The 16,588-nt window shown below is 47.9% G+C and overlaps 1 protein-coding gene across 2 annotated transcripts; it reads left to right on the forward strand.

Moving 5' to 3' along the window:
• The first annotated feature begins 262 nt into the window (after positions 1-262).
• Positions 263-16,070, forward strand: Mpl (MPL proto-oncogene, thrombopoietin receptor). 2 transcript variants are annotated; one of them, XM_052718091.1, is made up of 12 exons: positions 263-341; positions 511-643; positions 938-1,116; positions 1,656-1,954; positions 2,322-2,484; positions 2,709-2,835; positions 8,406-8,590; positions 8,821-8,963; positions 11,291-11,450; positions 11,657-11,753; positions 13,931-14,018; positions 14,398-16,070. In XM_052718091.1, the coding sequence occupies exons 1-12, from the start codon at positions 263-265 to the stop codon at positions 14,647-14,649; spliced, it is 1,905 nt and encodes a 634-aa protein (XP_052574051.1). In that variant the 3' UTR covers positions 14,650-16,070. The 2 variants fall into 2 exon arrangements, with proteins under 2 accessions (XP_052574051.1, XP_052574052.1); XM_052718092.1 differs by having other exon boundaries at positions 1,836-1,954.
• Positions 16,071-16,588: the final 518 nt, after the last annotated feature.

The raw sequence follows: 16,588 nt of genomic DNA on the forward strand, positions 1-16,588 counted from the left end.
ACAGGCAACTATATAGCACCATGTCCCTACCAAAAGAAGGCTCGTGTCTTCTCTTTCGAATTCCTCTCACCCTCCTGCCCACTCCCCCTCTCCTGGCCCCTGGCCCCTGGCGTGTGGTCTGGATGGGCCCCAGAGGGGCAGAGACAGGGGCAGGACGTGGGGCTGTATCTGACAGGAACCTGAGGGGCTGGCCCGGGAGGGGATTGGGGCCCAGCTTCCTGAAGGGAGGATGGGCTAAGGCAGGCACACAGTGCCGGAGAAGATGCCCTCTTGGGCCCTCTTCATGGTCACCTCCTGCCTCCTCTTGGCCCCTCCAAACCAGGCACAAGTCACCAGCCAAGGTGAGGTGTATAGAGGGTGGAGATCATCTATGCTCAGGCAAAAGGAGCCCTGGGAGGGGATGAAGAGCCCTGGGAGGGACATAGAGTAAGAGACTCCCACTGGTCCCCTACTCTTACCCACAAACATGACGGGAAAAATCCAGAGCCCAACCCCTCAACTGTTTCTCAGATGTCTTCTTGCTGGCCTTGGGCACAGAGCCCCTGAACTGCTTCTCCCAAACATTTGAGGACCTCACTTGCTTCTGGGATGAGGAAGAGGCAGCACCCAGTGGGACATACCAGCTGCTGTATGCCTACCCAGGGTAGGTTCTGGACTGTCCCCCAGTGCCCATTTATCTGTCCCTGTATTTAGCTGAGTCACACTGTTAGCTTCCCTGTCTTTGGCCCTATCAGAGAATTACTCCAAATACATGCCCAATACATAACCACTCTATAAATGGCCGAGCTCAAGCCCCGACAGAACTCCTAATCATACTTACTGCAAGTAGCGAGAAGAAAATGGCAATAATGGAGACAGAAATTGGGCATGGGTTCGACCTGAGGCCTCAGGGATGAGCGTGAGGACTGGGTAGGTAGAACCTCTCCTGTGCCAACAGAGAGAAGCCCCGTGAGTGTCCCCTGCATTCCCAGAGTGTGCCCACCTTTGGAACCCGATACGTGTGCCGGTTTCCAGCCCAGGATGAAGTACGCCTCTTCTTTCCACTGCACCTCTGGCTGAAGAATGTATTCCTCAACCAGACTTTGACCCAGCGGGTGCTCTTTGTGGATAGTGTAGGTAAGGGCATCTCTGCCACGCTGCCCCTCCATTTGCTGCCTGCTAAAGCTCCCAGAATCAGACTTGCCTGTAGTCCGCCAGGACAATGTGGGTACCCTTCTCTATCAGATTCCCAGAGGCATCTCAGGACCCCCCTTATTATTCCTCCCAGCCTTGGCACCCAGAATTAGACTTCTCCCATAAAGCACTTCACTGCAAAGATACCTTGCTCCTCTTTTTAACATATACATTTACTCATCTATTCAACCGTCAGATCGCCGATGTGTGCCAGCCGACAATGAGACAGAGATGAAAAGAGGTCCCTGCTTTAAGAAGCCCAAATCTAACAAACCTTTACACCATAGCGAACTCATTGTTCTCAAGAGAATGGAGAACAGGACAGGCAGCTCCCCCCTCCTTCCTCCCCTCCATGGAAATGAGAACCGATGTCTTTTTAAATTCAGAGCAGTTCTATTCAGCCTTCAGACCCCTCTCTGCAGTCCATGGGTTGAACCATAGACTGGCACTCAGAGATTCGATGTGCCTTGTCTTGCCCTCAGGCCTGCCAGCTCCCCCCAGTATCATCAAGGCTAGGGGTGGGAGCCAACCAGGGGAACTTCAGATCCATTGGAAGGCCCCTGCTCCTGAAATCAGTGATTTCCTGAGGCATGAACTCCGCTATGGCCCCACGGACCCCAGCAACTCCACTGGTCCCTCAGTCATGCAGCTGCTCTCCACAGAAACCTGCTGTCCCACTTTGTGGATGCTGAATCCGGTTCCTGTTCATGGCCAACCTCCATGCGTTCAGCCTACAGTGCCCCAACAGCATGGACCGATAAGGACCTCCCCAACTGAAGAAGTATTCTAACTTTCTACTCCTCCTTCTATTTCCTACCCCAACATGTCCCCTGGAAAAGAAAGGTCATAGTTAGGGGATCCTGGACTGGGTTGGTCTTTGAAGAGCCAGTGTAGACTCTGACTAGCTTTCAGGAACCCTGTCTAGGGCTCTCCCACTTTGAATCATTCACACTAACATAATTGAAGGCTTTCAGACCTCCAAATTGAGACTTCATAAAAATCCCTAAACACAACCCAAATTTTGTCAACACAGCCCCTGCCCTGTGTGCATATCTTGGCAGCAAGGAGCCCTGTTTTGCACTGTGGTTCAAATACTAGGTTTGTGGGCTATCTTACCTGAGAAGCAAGCCTGGGATTCTTCTCCCCAGGCTCCGTCTCTGACAGTGAAGGGTGGAAGCTGTCTCATCTCAGGGCTCCAGCCTGGCAACTCTTACTGGCTCCAGCTACGCAGTCAACCGGATGGGGTCTCCCTTCGTGGCTCCTGGGGCCCCTGGTCCTTTCCTGTGACTGTGGACCTTCCAGGAGATGCAGGTGGGTCAGTAAAGGAATGAGGAGATAGGGAAGGGGTTAAGAAAGATCTCCACGGAGGCTTAGACTAGGAACCACGGTCATTCCTGATGACCTCAAACCTGTCATTGCACAGGACAACTATGTTCAGTAAGAGGAGAAAGAATAGGTAAGAATGTTCTGCTATGTGTGTAGAGACAATTTAGGGACTCTGAGTAAGAACACAAGGCCCTCTTCTTTGACCACAGTGGCAATTGGACTTCAGTGTTTTACCTTGGATCTAAAGAAGGTTACCTGCCAGTGGCAGCGTCAAGACCACACTAGCTCCCAAGGCTTCTTCCACCACAGCAGAACACGGTGCTGCCCCACGGACAGGTAAGACCAGAACTGTTGATTGAGTTTGAACCTGCAGGTCAACATCATCAACATGGGTCCTCTTCACTTGCCTACCTTGTCCCCTCCAAGTGTTGTTCTCTGTTCTCTCATACTCCATTGGGTGTTTTTATTATCTCATCCTCTCTGTTTCTGCTGGGAATGGCTTGGTTTCATCAGACTTAATCACCTCATCTAAACTCTTGAGACAGCCTAGTAGGCATGTCCAACAAAGGGCCCAAAGGCCACATGTGGCCAAGAACAGTTATGACTGTGGCCCAACACAATTGTAAACTTACTTAAAACATGCAAGTTTTTTGTAATCCAACTGTGTGGTGCTTAAGTTTGAACTTTATTTATAACAAGGTGGTCCCACCATATCAAAAGTCGGACATCCTTGGCAATTCTATCCACCTTCAGCTTGTTCCCCATGATGCTAATCTCACACATTGCAAGATCTTTGTGAAACTTGCTGGTCACCTCTACTACTCAAGTATGTACTGCAGTGTCCGGGGATCTGTGATCTAGTAACCTGACCTTCAAGGACTTCAACCAAACCTCCCTGATCCTTCATCCTTGCTAAATTCAATCTGTTACCATGTTGTTGGTTTTGCAAACTAAGTGTGTCTAGAATCTGGTCATGGTTTTGTCACTGCCATGGCCCTATCACAGTCCATCAGGCTGGGGAGATAGATTATTGGTAAAGCACTTGCCTGACATGAATAAGGCCCTGGGTTCAACCCCCAGTACTGGGGGGCGGGGGATTATTATCTTCCCACTTGATCACTACAAAGAGTCCTTCACATAGAAACTGGAGAGATTTAGAAGCTCAGAAATGAACAGAATACCCCCTGCTTTAAAACCCTTGATAAGTTCCCGTTGATCTTAACAAAGTCTGCTGTAGTGCCATATGTTTTGGACTATCCGACTGTTCCATGCGACTTCGGCTTCATCTATGCTACACTCGGTTGAGCTCTCCCTTCCAGCACTGGCTCTGTGCCCCATATTCACCTCTTTTTTCTGTTCTGCTGGCCTTGGATGTGCCGCTCATCTGTCTCTCTCCTCTTTACTTTCACCATCCTTCCGAGCTCAGGAACCTCGTCTGCCCTTCTTTATCACATCCAATAACATATTTATGCATTAAAATTTTTATTTACTTTGCCACAGGGGTCAAGGGCACACGTGTGCCATGGCATGATTGTGGATGTCAGAAGACAACTTGAGGGAATCGGTTTTATTCTTCCACCACGTGGGTCCTGGGGATTGAACCTGGGCTGTCAGCCTTGGCAGCAAGCGGCCTTACCCGCTGAGCCATCTTGCCAGCATGGTTATACATGCTTGTTGTACTACATAACTCTGCTTTTTCTGTTGTTTTTTGTTTTGGTTTTTCAAGACAGGTTTTGGGACTTGATTTGTAGACCAGGCTAGTCTTGAACTCACAGAGGTCTGCCTGCCTCTGCCTGCTGAGGACTGCGATTAAAGGTGTGCACCACCACCACCCAATCTCTCCTTTTTAAACACTAATCTTGGATACAGTTGAACATTTGCCCTTCATGTGATTATTTAATCAAAACCCCTGAGCATGGTAGTACATACCTATAATCCCAGGACTAGGGAGGTAGAGGCAGGAAGAACAGAGGTCAACCCTAGCTACATACTAAGTTTAAGGACAGCCTGGGCTATGTGAGACTGAGTCTCAAAACAAAGTAACACAGAAAATTCTCCCTCAGCTCTCCAGTTGAGAAATACTGTCCTTGACTATATGTGAACATGACAAAATCAGCATCCCTTTTTACTCACCAGTATATTCTTGCCTACCATAGTGGGGGGAGATAGAGGTGGGGGGGGTGACTGGATAAAGCCCTTGCCGAGCAAGCATGAGAATCAGACCCTTAGGAGCCATGCAAAGCTGGGCACAGTCGAACACATCTGTGATCCCAGTGATGGAGAGACTGAAGGATCCTTGGACATTCAAGGGCTAGCCTGCTGTACATAGCAGAGAAAAAAGCCAGGAGATCCTGTCTCAAACAAGGATCCAACACATGACAATGTCCTCTGACCTCCATGTGTGCACTCACACTCATACGAATGTGCATACATTCATGTACACACATACACAAGAACACATATGCAAAAAAAAAAAAACCTCAATAAATGAATAATGAAAAAGTCATTCTTAAGAGCTTTGCTAGCTGGGCAGTGGTGGTGCATGCCTTTAATCCCAGCACTTGGGCGGCAGAGGCAGGTGGATCTCTGTGAGTTCGAGACCAGCCTGATCTCCAAAGCAAGTTCCAGGAAAGGCACAAAGCTACACAGAGAAACCCTGTCTCGAAAAACAAACAAACAAACAAAAAAAAAAACCACCAAAAACCAAAAACCAAAACAAAGAGCTTTGCTGTGCCGGGCAGTGGGCAGTGTTAGCGCACAGCTTAAATCCCAGCATTCGGGAGGCAGAGGCAGGAAGATCTCTGTGAGCTCAAGGCCAGCCTGGTCTACAGAATTCCAGGACAGCCAAGGCTACACAGAGAAACCCTGTCCTGAAAAACAGAACAAAACAAAAAGCAATGTTTAATCTTTAAATATAAATTATATCACACTATATATGTGTACATGCATATAGTTTGTTTTATTTATTTAATTACTATTGATTTTGAGACAGGATCTCACTATGTAACTCAGGCCGGCCTGGAACTTGCTCTGTAGACCAGGCTGGCTTCAAACTCTCAGAAACCCACCTGCGTCCGCCTCTGCCTCTGCCTCTGCCTCTGCCTCTGCCTCTGCCTCTGTGGGGCTGGGATTAACTCTGCCTCTGCCTCTGCCTCTGCCTCTGCCTCTGCCTCTGCCTCTGCCTCTGCCTCTGCCTCTGCCTCTGCCTCTGCCTCTGCCTCTGCCTCTGGGGGGGGCTGGGATTAACTCTGCCTCTGCCTCTGCCTCTGCCTCTGGGGGGCTGGGATTAACTCTGCCCAGCTTTGTTCTCATTTTTGTTTCTGTGATGCTGAGGACAGGATCACAGGCTGAGTGAATACTGTACCACCGCGCTATTCCCTGACAACCCTAAAAGGTTCGGTAGCTTGCCTTTTCGCTTACATGTTTTTTTGGAACTCAGTCCAAAAGAAGCAGCTCATTCTTTTAAATGACTGCACAGATTTTCATAGTGTGGAGGTCTAATCCATGTGTGGATTTAAGGTGACAAAATCAAACTGGAGCTGGGAATAGCCTTTAATCCCAACACTGGGGAGATAGGCCGATCAACTGCAGTTCGAGGCCAGCCTGGTCTACAGAGCGAGTTCCAGGACAGTCAGGGCTACACAGAGAAATCCTGTCTCAAAAAACAAAACAAAACAAATAAAATCAATCAGTTCTTTTACCCAAATTTTCTCTTGCTCTATTTTACCATGAACTCAATTTTCACACCTAAGTTGACCTGGGCTTTTCTCCTTCCTACACCCTCCAGGCCTAATCAGAAATAGCAGTGTTAAAACAAAAATTTCTTGCATCATGTCTTTCATTCAGTCTCCACCATGTTCTCACCTTTATTACTTTGCACATGAAAATCCCAACAATGCCCTAATGGATTTCTCTGCTTCTCCTCTCTCCTCTCTCCTCCCAAATCCTCTCTACACACAGCAATTAGAGGAGTCTTCTAAAATATAGTGTAATTATGACCCTTTGCTGCTTAAGATACTTGAGAATTTTCCTAACTATGAGATTAAGTTCAGGCTCCTACAATAATCCCCATACTTAGGGGGCTGAGGCAGGAGGATCACCTCTAGCTCCAGGCATGCCAGAGCTAGGTAGTGTGAGACCCTCTTACCCCTCCCCCACCCTCCAAAAAGTTCAAGCTCCTTAAAGAGGCTGTCCATGGCAGGGTCTGCAGTCGAGTTTACCATTTACTAGCAAGCTCTTGGACCTAAAACCATTCCCTATTCTGAACCATTTAGAATCCCCCGCCCCAATCACACCACCCCCATCACTGTCAGGAGGCAGAGGCGGGCAGATCTCTGTGAGTTCTAGGCCAGCCTAGATCTACAGAACGAGTTCCAGGACAGCCAAGGCTGCTGCACGGTGAAACCCTGTCTTGAAAAATCAAATGAGAGAGAGAGAGAGAGAGAGAGAGAGAGAGAGAGAGAGAGAGAGAGAGAGAGAGAATTTTCCCCAGCACAATACTCCCTTTATGTCTGCACAGCATGTGCCTGGAATAGCCAATTGTCCCCCTACCTCACCTATTTCTAGTCTGAGCCTCAGCATAAACACTAGCTCAGCCAGGAAGCATTCCTTGACCCTCCCTCCCAGTTAGATGTTCTAGCTCAGCCAGGAAGCATTCCTTGACCCTCCCTCCCAGTTAGATGTTCTAGCTCAGTCAGGAAGCATTCCTTGACCCTCCCTCCCAGTTAGATGTTCTAGCTCAGTCAGGAAGCATTCCTTGACCCTCCCTCCCAGTTAGATGTTCTGCTGTGATCTCTCCCATCGGCCAGTGTTACACAAAAACACACGGCTGCTTGTTTTTGTGACTTGTTCATTGACATGAGGGCTCCTTCAAGATTATTTTTCATCCATATGCTGTCCAGGCCCGGCACACTGCTTGGCACATGAGTATCAACTGTTTGTTGATTAAGTGGGTGGACGTTAATACAAAAGGGTCATACAAGAATGACCGTTTGAGGAATGGTAAATAACCAAGGGATGACAGTCAAGAGGAGGCATTTGGGACCGGCCTGAGCGATGTGTGAGAGAGACCCTGCCTCCAAAAGTGCACACCTTTAGCCCCAGCGATCAGAGGCAAGTGCATCTCAAATTCAAGGCCAGCCTGGTCTACATAGCAAGTTCCAGACCAGTCAGAACTACATAAGGAGACCCAGTCTTTAAAGAAAGAAAGAAAGAAAAAAAAAAAAAGAGCAGCAACATGCCCCCCAATTAGAACTTACTTTGACCCAGGCAAGCAATAACAGTGGCTTTACTTCATGCGGCAATGGCAAATGTCAAAATAGATTGTGATACATTCTGGGTATTAGCAGATCAGCAGTTTTGGGAAGCAAATTCTGGAAGCAATGTCAGAGACTACTGAATAAGAACAAAATTGAGAATATAAAGATATTTGCTTCTAGAATGATAAAGTCTCTTTCATCTCGGAAACAGCCTGCAAGGTAGGTACCAACATGGCCTCAAAGGAGGGGAACAGGAGCAGAGATAAATCACACCATAATTGGCCCAAGGTATGCACTAGTAGGCTGAGGTCTGAACTCTATAGACTATGTTCTTTTAGCTTTGTTCATGTCTTATTATTATTATTATTATTATTATTATTATTGGTGTTACTATTAGGTTAGTACACAAAGTCACAGATTTCATCATATAACCACGTTCTTTTCACATTACCATGCCTGCCTTTTCCTCAAGAGAAGGAGGCTAGACCTCACGGCATAATGGCAGAGAGAGCCCTAGAGGTCCAAGGTGCGGAGGGAGGACTTCAGTTATGATCCATGCAGGACACAGTGCCTGTGTGTTGGGAAGGATGGGGAGTGGTGGTCTCTGGGGCAAGTCTGATTCAACGACTCTCTCGGGTTGATTCTTAGGGATCCTACCTGGGAGAAATGTGAAGAGGAAGAGGAAACAGATCCAGGATCACAGCCTGCTCTGTTCTCCCGCTGCCATTTCAAGTCACAAAATGACAGTGTTATTCACATCCTTGTAGAGGTGACCACAGCCCAAGGTGACATTCACAGCTACCTGGGCTCACCTTTCTGGATCCACCAGGCTGGTAAGAACCTTCCTTCTCGTATCCCCACATAATTCCCGCCTTCATCAAACTTAACTGGAAGGTTAAGACTTGAACTCTAAAACTACATTCTTTCATCTTCGCTCATGTATTACTATTATTATCGTTGTTATTATTATTATACCAGCTCTGACATTTCTGACCCATGGCCCTGGTGGCATGATGCCTAATGCACAAAAGGGCTTAGTGCTGTCCCTGTTGGAACCCTACAGTGCTCCTCCCCACCCCGAGTCTGCGCTGGAGAGAGGTCTCAAGCGGGAGGCTGGAATTGGAGTGGCAGCACCAGTCATCGTGGGCAGCGCAAGAGACCTGCTACCAGCTCCGATACACGGGCGAAGGCCATGAGGACTGGAAGGTACCATACAGCAACAGAGGCCGGTGGAACACCGCACACAGCATTGCCCATGCCAACGCTGTTTCTGTCTCAGTATCTGGGCTTGTACATCTCTGCTTATCTGATTCAACTGGTATCTAAATCCCTCTCGGGCATGTGGAGCCATGGGCTACCTCGTGTGAACTGTTCTCTTCCTGGGCTGGAAGTGTTTCTCAGTGGCACAGCACTCACCTAGCATGCCAGAGGCCCCAGGTTCCACCCCAGAACCATTAAATGAGAAGTTCTTTGCCTGTGGGATGGCGGCCTCCCCCATCGCCTTCCTACCTCTCTGATTGAGTTTTATCTCTTTTTCCCTGGCTCCTCCTTGTCTACACTTTCATGAAATGTTGTTCTTTCTAGCACCCCATCCAAAATGCTCTCTCCTAGATAAATACATCTCCTCTGCCTAGGTGAGTGGTTCAGCCCTGTGGTTTTAATGACTATGCATTAACTACACTTTAACAACCCCAATTTTATCATTCTAGACCCCACGTGGAAAGAGATTTAAGCACCACATACAAATTACCTAAACTTTTGAAGTCTCCTCATTAGTGAAATGGGGAGAAAGCTACCTGCCTTGGAGTTGGATAAAAATGAAATGTAAGGGCTGGAGAGATGGTCCAGCAGTTAGCAATGCTTGTTTCTGCAGAGAACCCAGGGTCAGTTCCCACATGGTAGTTTACAACCACCCATAACTCCAGTTTCTCCTCAGGGAATCTGAGGGCCCCAGACACATACTTATGCACATATGTATGTGCAGACACTCATACACATAAACATTCATACACATAAAGTAAATATAAAAACTTTTAATATCTAAATTCCTGGCATATAGAAAGGTACTTGCCGGGCGGTGGTGGCGCACACCTTTAATCTCAGCACTCTGGAGGCAGAGGCAGGCGGATCTTTGTGAGTTCGAGGCCAGCCTGGTCTACAGAGTGAGATCCAGGAAAGGTGCAAAGCTACACAGAGAAATCCTGTCTCGAAAAAAAACCAAAAAAAATAAAAAATAAAAAAAAGGTACTCAATACACAAACATTGTTTTTATTCTCAGTTAACATGTATCCATACCAGACAATCCTAGTAAACCGCTTCATCCCCAACAGATAGATGCAATGTATCCAAAGCTAAATGCATTGTCCTCCCCAGTTGTACTACATTTTACTAGATAGAGCTCATACTATACTAGTTTGATACTATACTATCTCAAAAATACCAGTTTTTACAAGATATAGTTCATATACAATAATATGTACAAACCTTAAATATAGCATTAATTTTTCATGTATATGCCATACATGTAGCCAATTTGTCAGTTACCCAGATCTACAGAATATAACATATACAAAACTCCATTAGATTCTTATGCCTCCTACAGTCTCCCTGCACAGTAACCAAAGCTGGCCACTCTCTTGGCATAACTCCTCTGACTGTAGTTAAACTTTATAGTGTAGACCCATGTGCTATTTTTATTTTCAAACTTACTCCTCTCGGCACTGACAGTGGAGCCACCTCTTACCCAAGACTGGAGCCTAGAAGCATCCTTGATTCTTCCTTTCTCCTTTCCCTCTCCTATTTATCAACGAGTAATTTGAATAACGTATCAAACACTCCTCACTCCTAGTTTTCGCTTTGACTATCGGCGCTCTGGGCACACTAAACCAGTTAGTTGTTGTTTGTTTGTTTTTCGCGACAGGGTTTCTCTGTGTAGCTTTTGGTGCCTGTCCTGGATCTCGCTCTGTAGACCAGGCTGGCCTCGAACTCACAGAAATACGCCTGGCTCTGCCTCCCGAGTGCTGGGATTAAAGGCGTGCGCCACCACCGCCCGGCTAAACTAGTTAGTATTGTTTCATTTGTGCTCCCATGGTGCCTTGCACTAATTAATTGTGATTATCTGCCTACCTCTTCAGATGAAACTGTATTTCACTTAACTTTGTCTCTAGCGCCTACCTCAATGTTTGGCATACGCTGCTAAGCAACTCAAATGTTTGCTGAGTATATAATAGTATCCCTGCTTGCGCAAAATAGTGTTTGTGGTCCTAGCACTTAGCACAAATTTGGTGTCCTCTGCGCTTAGAACTTGTGGCATGGTCTGTGTGGCTCTGAGGGTCCGAGCATGTCTCTAAGAGGGTCCAAGGCCTGATCAGTGAGGGTGGTGATCGCCTGTAGCCGGTCCCCACATCTTGTGGCAGGATGCACAGCTCTGTGAATTCCCAGGCGTGATCTCAGGCAGGGCTTTCAATCCTGCACGCCTCTGTGGATGAGGCTCTTTGTGCGGATCCCCGACCCCTCCATGCTTCTTCCCTCAGGTGCTGGAGCCGTCTCTCGGAGCCCGGGGAGGGACCCTGGAGCTGCGCCCCCGAGCTCGCTACAGCTTACAGTTGCGCGCCAGGCTCAACGGTCCCACCTATCAAGGCCCCTGGAGCGCCTGGTCTCCTCCAGCTAGGGTGGACACCGGATCAGAGACTGGTGAGAGTGGGCGGGGCCGAAGCTGGTCTACGCCGCGTGGGGGGCGTGGTTAGACTATGGGCGGGACGATGGGCCGGCTGGGAGCTCCCTGAGTCTCAGTGCGGTGTTGGGTGCTTGGGAGGCTGAGGGTGGAGCCAAGACAGGGGCAGGCACGCCCCCAGGCGGGGCCGAGGATCAGCCGAGGTCAGAAGCTTTTTGTCGCCTAGCTTGGATCTCCTTGGTGACCGCTCTGCTCCTGGTGCTGTGCCTCAGTGTCCTCCTGGGTCTTCTGTTGCTGAAGTGGCAGTTTCCTGCGCACTACAGGTACCGCCCTTGCCAAGAGGGTGATGGGGTGTGGTCTCTGCAAGGCCAGTGGCCTCTGAACAAGTATTCTGGAGTTACTTGATGACACCGCTCTCGGGACCTCGGAACATCCACACCTACAGCTTCACGCACGCCTCTGGGAGTGGCACCTTCTTACACCCTAGCCTGGTCACTCTGTGGACACCTCCAACAGCCCCACCTCCTGGATGCTCACTTAGTGACAGGGCTACTGTCCAGCCTTGGCCCAAATAAGCGTTCTTGAGGGCGTCTTCCCATCCCCACCCACCTAGTTGGCCTTGAGGTCTGGTCTTTCTACCTCAGGAAATGGATGGAACAATGCTTTCTTTCTCTGGCCCCGAACACTACCTGACTCATTGAAATAGTGCCTCCTCACTCCCCTTCCTCACAAACTTCTCTAAATGCACACAAACCTATGGTGACCTGCTTAACTCCTTCAGTAGATCCCCAGGATAGAATCCAACAAGGCTCTACAAAAATCTCTTTTACCCTGTATAATCAGCCTTGCCAAAGTCCTGTTTTATTCACAGTAGGCTGTTTTACTGCTCAGTGCCTTTGTACACAATGTCCTGCTGCCTGGAATATCCTCTTTGGCTGACTACCCATTCATCTTTAAATAACTTTCTTCACTAACGAGTAACCTTTCCTCCCCTCCCCTCATTGGCTGCTCCTTTGTGCTCCCATAGTGTTTTCCTGCATTAATTTATTTATTTGGTGTGAGCCTGTTGAACCCAGGGTTCACGCATGCTAAGCATGTGCTTTGCCACTGTCCTACACTTGACAGCCCAGCATTAATCCTTTACATGTCTTCCCCATCATACCTTACTTGGTCATTTTTAAATCCTCAGTATAGTGCCTGCCAAGTAGAAGGCCCCTGAATAAATGTCATAATGAATGACTCATTTATGTGAGGACTGAGGAGAAATTATAAACCTAAAGATAAAATCCACACAGCCTCAATCATTCCGTTGGCGCTATCTGCTGATTCTTGAACACCTAGCTCAGAAGTCAAAGTGGAGAGTGTGTTTTGGTTATAGGCTAGACTAGGTGCCCCTCTCCTGGACCCCACACCGCACTTTGAAGGTGTTGTTTGGTTTAAAAAAAAAAAAAAAACCAAACAGGATCTTACTTGTATCCCAGGCTGTCCTGGAACTCACTGCATGGTCCAGCATAACATCAAGCAAGCTCATTGCAATCCTTATACCTCAGCTCCCCCCACTCCACCCTGCCCCACCCTGAGTCCTAGGATTATAGGCATGAGCCATCATGCCTGACTTTCTTTGAACTTTAGTCTGCCTTTGAGTAAGAGCAAACGAGAATGGAGCCTCTATTCAAGGTAGCCATATCTGAAAAAAAAAAAAAAAAAATGTGGACAGAGAAAGGGAAGTGGTATTGCTAACAGGCACACGGGGTTCTTTTCTGAGATCAGAAAGCTACTTCCCCTCCCAGGAGATGGGGGTGGAGGTCATGGAAGAGGCTGGATACCTTTGGCTAAAGCCCTTTAACATGAAAATCTGGGCCAAAGAGTTGGAAGCTTCCCCAGTATACCTTAATTTGTACTCTTCCCAGACAAGCTTCTGCAGCAACATCACAAGAAGCTCCCCCTTTTTCTTCCTTCACTCTTGCGATTTCTCAGGCACCTACTGTGGACTCAAGGCAAGGGATAGAGATGGGGAAAAACAGACAATCTTCGCGCTCTCACGGAGCTTGTGTTCTGGAGGAGTAAGATAAGAACAAACTACCATAACAATACAGTCAATATATAGCAAGTTAAGAAAAACAACAGGCCGGGCCATGGTGGTGAATGCCTTTAATCCCAGCACTCAGGAGGCAGAGCCAGGTGGGTCTCTGTGAGTTCACGGCCAGCCTGGTCTACAGAGAGAGATCCAGGACAGGCACCAAAACTACACAGAGAAACCCTGTCTCGAAAAAACAAAAAAGAAAGAAATAAAAAGAAAACAACAGACCACGGGCCAGAGGGTGATGGGGACGGAAGATGTGCTGGTTTGGGCAGTGTTGGGGAAGGCTAACATGCTGTGACGGTGGCCTCTCCAGACTTGGCTCTCTGCCTCACTGCCTCCCCTACTTCCCACTTTGGTACCACCTCATCACTCCCAGCTCAGTACCGAGTCACATTCTCTCTCTTCCTTCTCTGGTAGAAGACTGAGGCATGCTGTGTGGCCCTCCCTTCCAGACCTACACCGGGTCCTAGGCCAGTACCTTAGAGATACTGCAGCCCTAAGTCCTGTGAGTATGCCCCAACTCTCCCTCCTCCAGTCACCCCACCACCAATGACTCTCGTTCCCACAATGCAACTTGTTCATGATCTTTGCTTAGACATTTGCTATCCGTAGGTGTTACTCGCTAGCCTAATTATTATTATATAATCCAGCCCACCCCAAACCCTAAAATCCGCTCTAACTCAGCTCAGCTCTTCTTGTTTTCCTTTTTTTCCCCCCAAGACAAAGTTTCTTTATATAACAGTCCTGGCTGTCCTGGATCTCGCTCTGTAGTCCAGGCTGGCCTCAAACTCACAGAGATCCTCCTGCCTCTGCCTCCCAAGTACTGGGATTAAAGGTGTGCACCATGCCTGCCTAATCTAGCGCCTTTTGCTCATCTCTCTCAGCCTAAGGCCACAGTTACCGTTACCTGTGAAGAAGTGGAACCCAGCCTCCTGGAAATCCTACCTAAGTCCTCAGAGAGGACTCCTTTGCCCCTGTGTCCCTCCCAGCCTCAGATGGACTACCGAGGACTGCAACCTAGCCTGAGGACCATGCCCCTGTCTGTGTGTCCACCCATGGCTGAGTCGGGGTCCTGCTGTACTACTCACATCGCCAACCACTCCTACCTACCCCTAAGCTATTGGCAGCAACCCTGAAAGCAGTTCCCTTGCTACCATAGATACATACTAACTTCTCCGCCCTTAACACCAACACCATCCATTCTGTTTACCCATCACCTTGGGTTTTATAACACTGATCTCTCCATACTGCTGCTGACAAATCCAGAGCCCTTTCTCCACAGCCACTACTATATTAGGCTCCTCGGGCTTTTTTTGAGGCAGGGTTGCATTATACAGCCCTGATGACCTATCACTAGCTAGATTGAGAAGGCTGGCCTGAAACTCAAAGAGATCTGCCTGCTGTAACTAAAGGTTCCATGCCTGTAGCTTCTTACCAAACTCTTGGGGGAACAAAGTCTCTATTTCCCCACCTCCCATTGACCGTTTAGAGAGAGTTCCCCTACTACCACATTGGTAATGAAACTGCAGGCCAAGTTCACGTCAAGCCTTTCAATTATGGGATCCAATAGGGTCTTGTTGGTCATCCATTTATTTGATCTCTCAGCATTTTCCTCCACCCTGGCTCTGCTCCTGCCTCACCGAGCATACCAGCGGTAGAACCAATGCAGGGGCTGGAGCCAGGTTCCGTGCCTGTGCTTCACCCCTGCTAGCTGCGCAAACTTAGGCCAATAGCTGAAAGCCTTCGAGCCTTTCCCTCTCATCTACAAAGCACAGACAATATCAGAACCCCACAGACCTGCGGAAACAATTGAGAGCACATTGGCAGAGATATGTTAACTACTTAATGTACCTCAACTAGTCTCCTAATTATGTCTTCTCCATCTCCTATTCTGGCCTTTATTATATGATGATCATTAAAAAGTTCCTGTCTCAAGCCGGGCGGTGGTGGCGCACGCCTTTAATCCCAGCACTCGGGAGGCAGAGCCAGGCGGATCTCTGTGAGTTCGAGGCCAGCCTGGACTACCAAGTGAGTCCCAGGAAAGGCGCAAAGCTACACAGAGAAACCCTGTCTCGAAAAACCAAAAAAAAAAAAAAAAGTTCCTGTCTCGACCGGCGATGGGGGCGCACGCCTTTAATCCCAGCACTCGGGAGGCAGAAGCAGGCAGATCTCTGTGAGTTCAAGGCCAGCCTGGGCTACAGAGTGAGTTCCAGGAAAGGCGCCAAAGCTACAGAGAAACCCTGTCTCAAAAAAAATTTTTTTAAAAAGTTTCTGTCTCCAGCCCAGACTTCTAGTAAAGTGCCCAAGATGCTTTGTGTGACTTTTTACATGTGTGTTTCTTGCTATTGGATAGTGAGTCATGAGGGCGAGGATTTGTCCTTTTCCCCCAACACCTTGAATATTATTTGGGGCATGATAGGTAATAGACCTTCAATAAATATTGTCTAAATTAATGAAAGTCTTTCTAAATGATGTTTCCTTAATTCCATGCCAACTTCCTTCATATTTCAAGTCACTCTTATGCAATGGTAAATAAACTTAAACTACTCAAGCTACAGATTCCTCTAAGCCATTCAATTTCTCAATCAAATGTTATCATGTTTGGGTCTTTGCTGGCTCCAAATATACCCAGTTTGTTAGTCAGGGTCTTAGCAGGGACAGATGGACAAACTGGGTAATTTGATAAGCTAATCTAATTTTTTTGTTTGTTTGTTTGTTTTTTGTTGTGTTTTGTTTTTTCAAGACAAGGTTTCTTGGACAAGGACAACCCTGGCTGTCCTGGAACTCACTTTGTAGACCAGGCTAGACTTGAACTCATAGAGATCCACCTGCCTCTGTCTCCTGAGTGCTGGATTAAAGGCATGCGCCACTGCTCCCAGTCAATTTGACAAGCTTACTATAAGGCACTTTTACAAAGGGGAGGGTAGGATTTTTAGAAAACCATCAAGGACTAGTCCCTTGTACCATGGGGCTAATAACAAAGCTGGTACCAACCCTAGACATCAAGCCGTATGGGAGACACGAGACCTAGAGGGAACACCTCCAGACAGGCCTGCCTTCAGGAGGAGGGAGCAG

This window comes from Peromyscus californicus, unplaced genomic scaffold (assembly GCF_007827085.1).
Source record: "Peromyscus californicus insignis strain IS unplaced genomic scaffold, ASM782708v3 Scaffold_5__1_contigs__length_169319896, whole genome shotgun sequence".
In the NCBI taxonomy this organism is placed as follows: domain Eukaryota; kingdom Metazoa; phylum Chordata; class Mammalia; order Rodentia; family Cricetidae; genus Peromyscus; species Peromyscus californicus.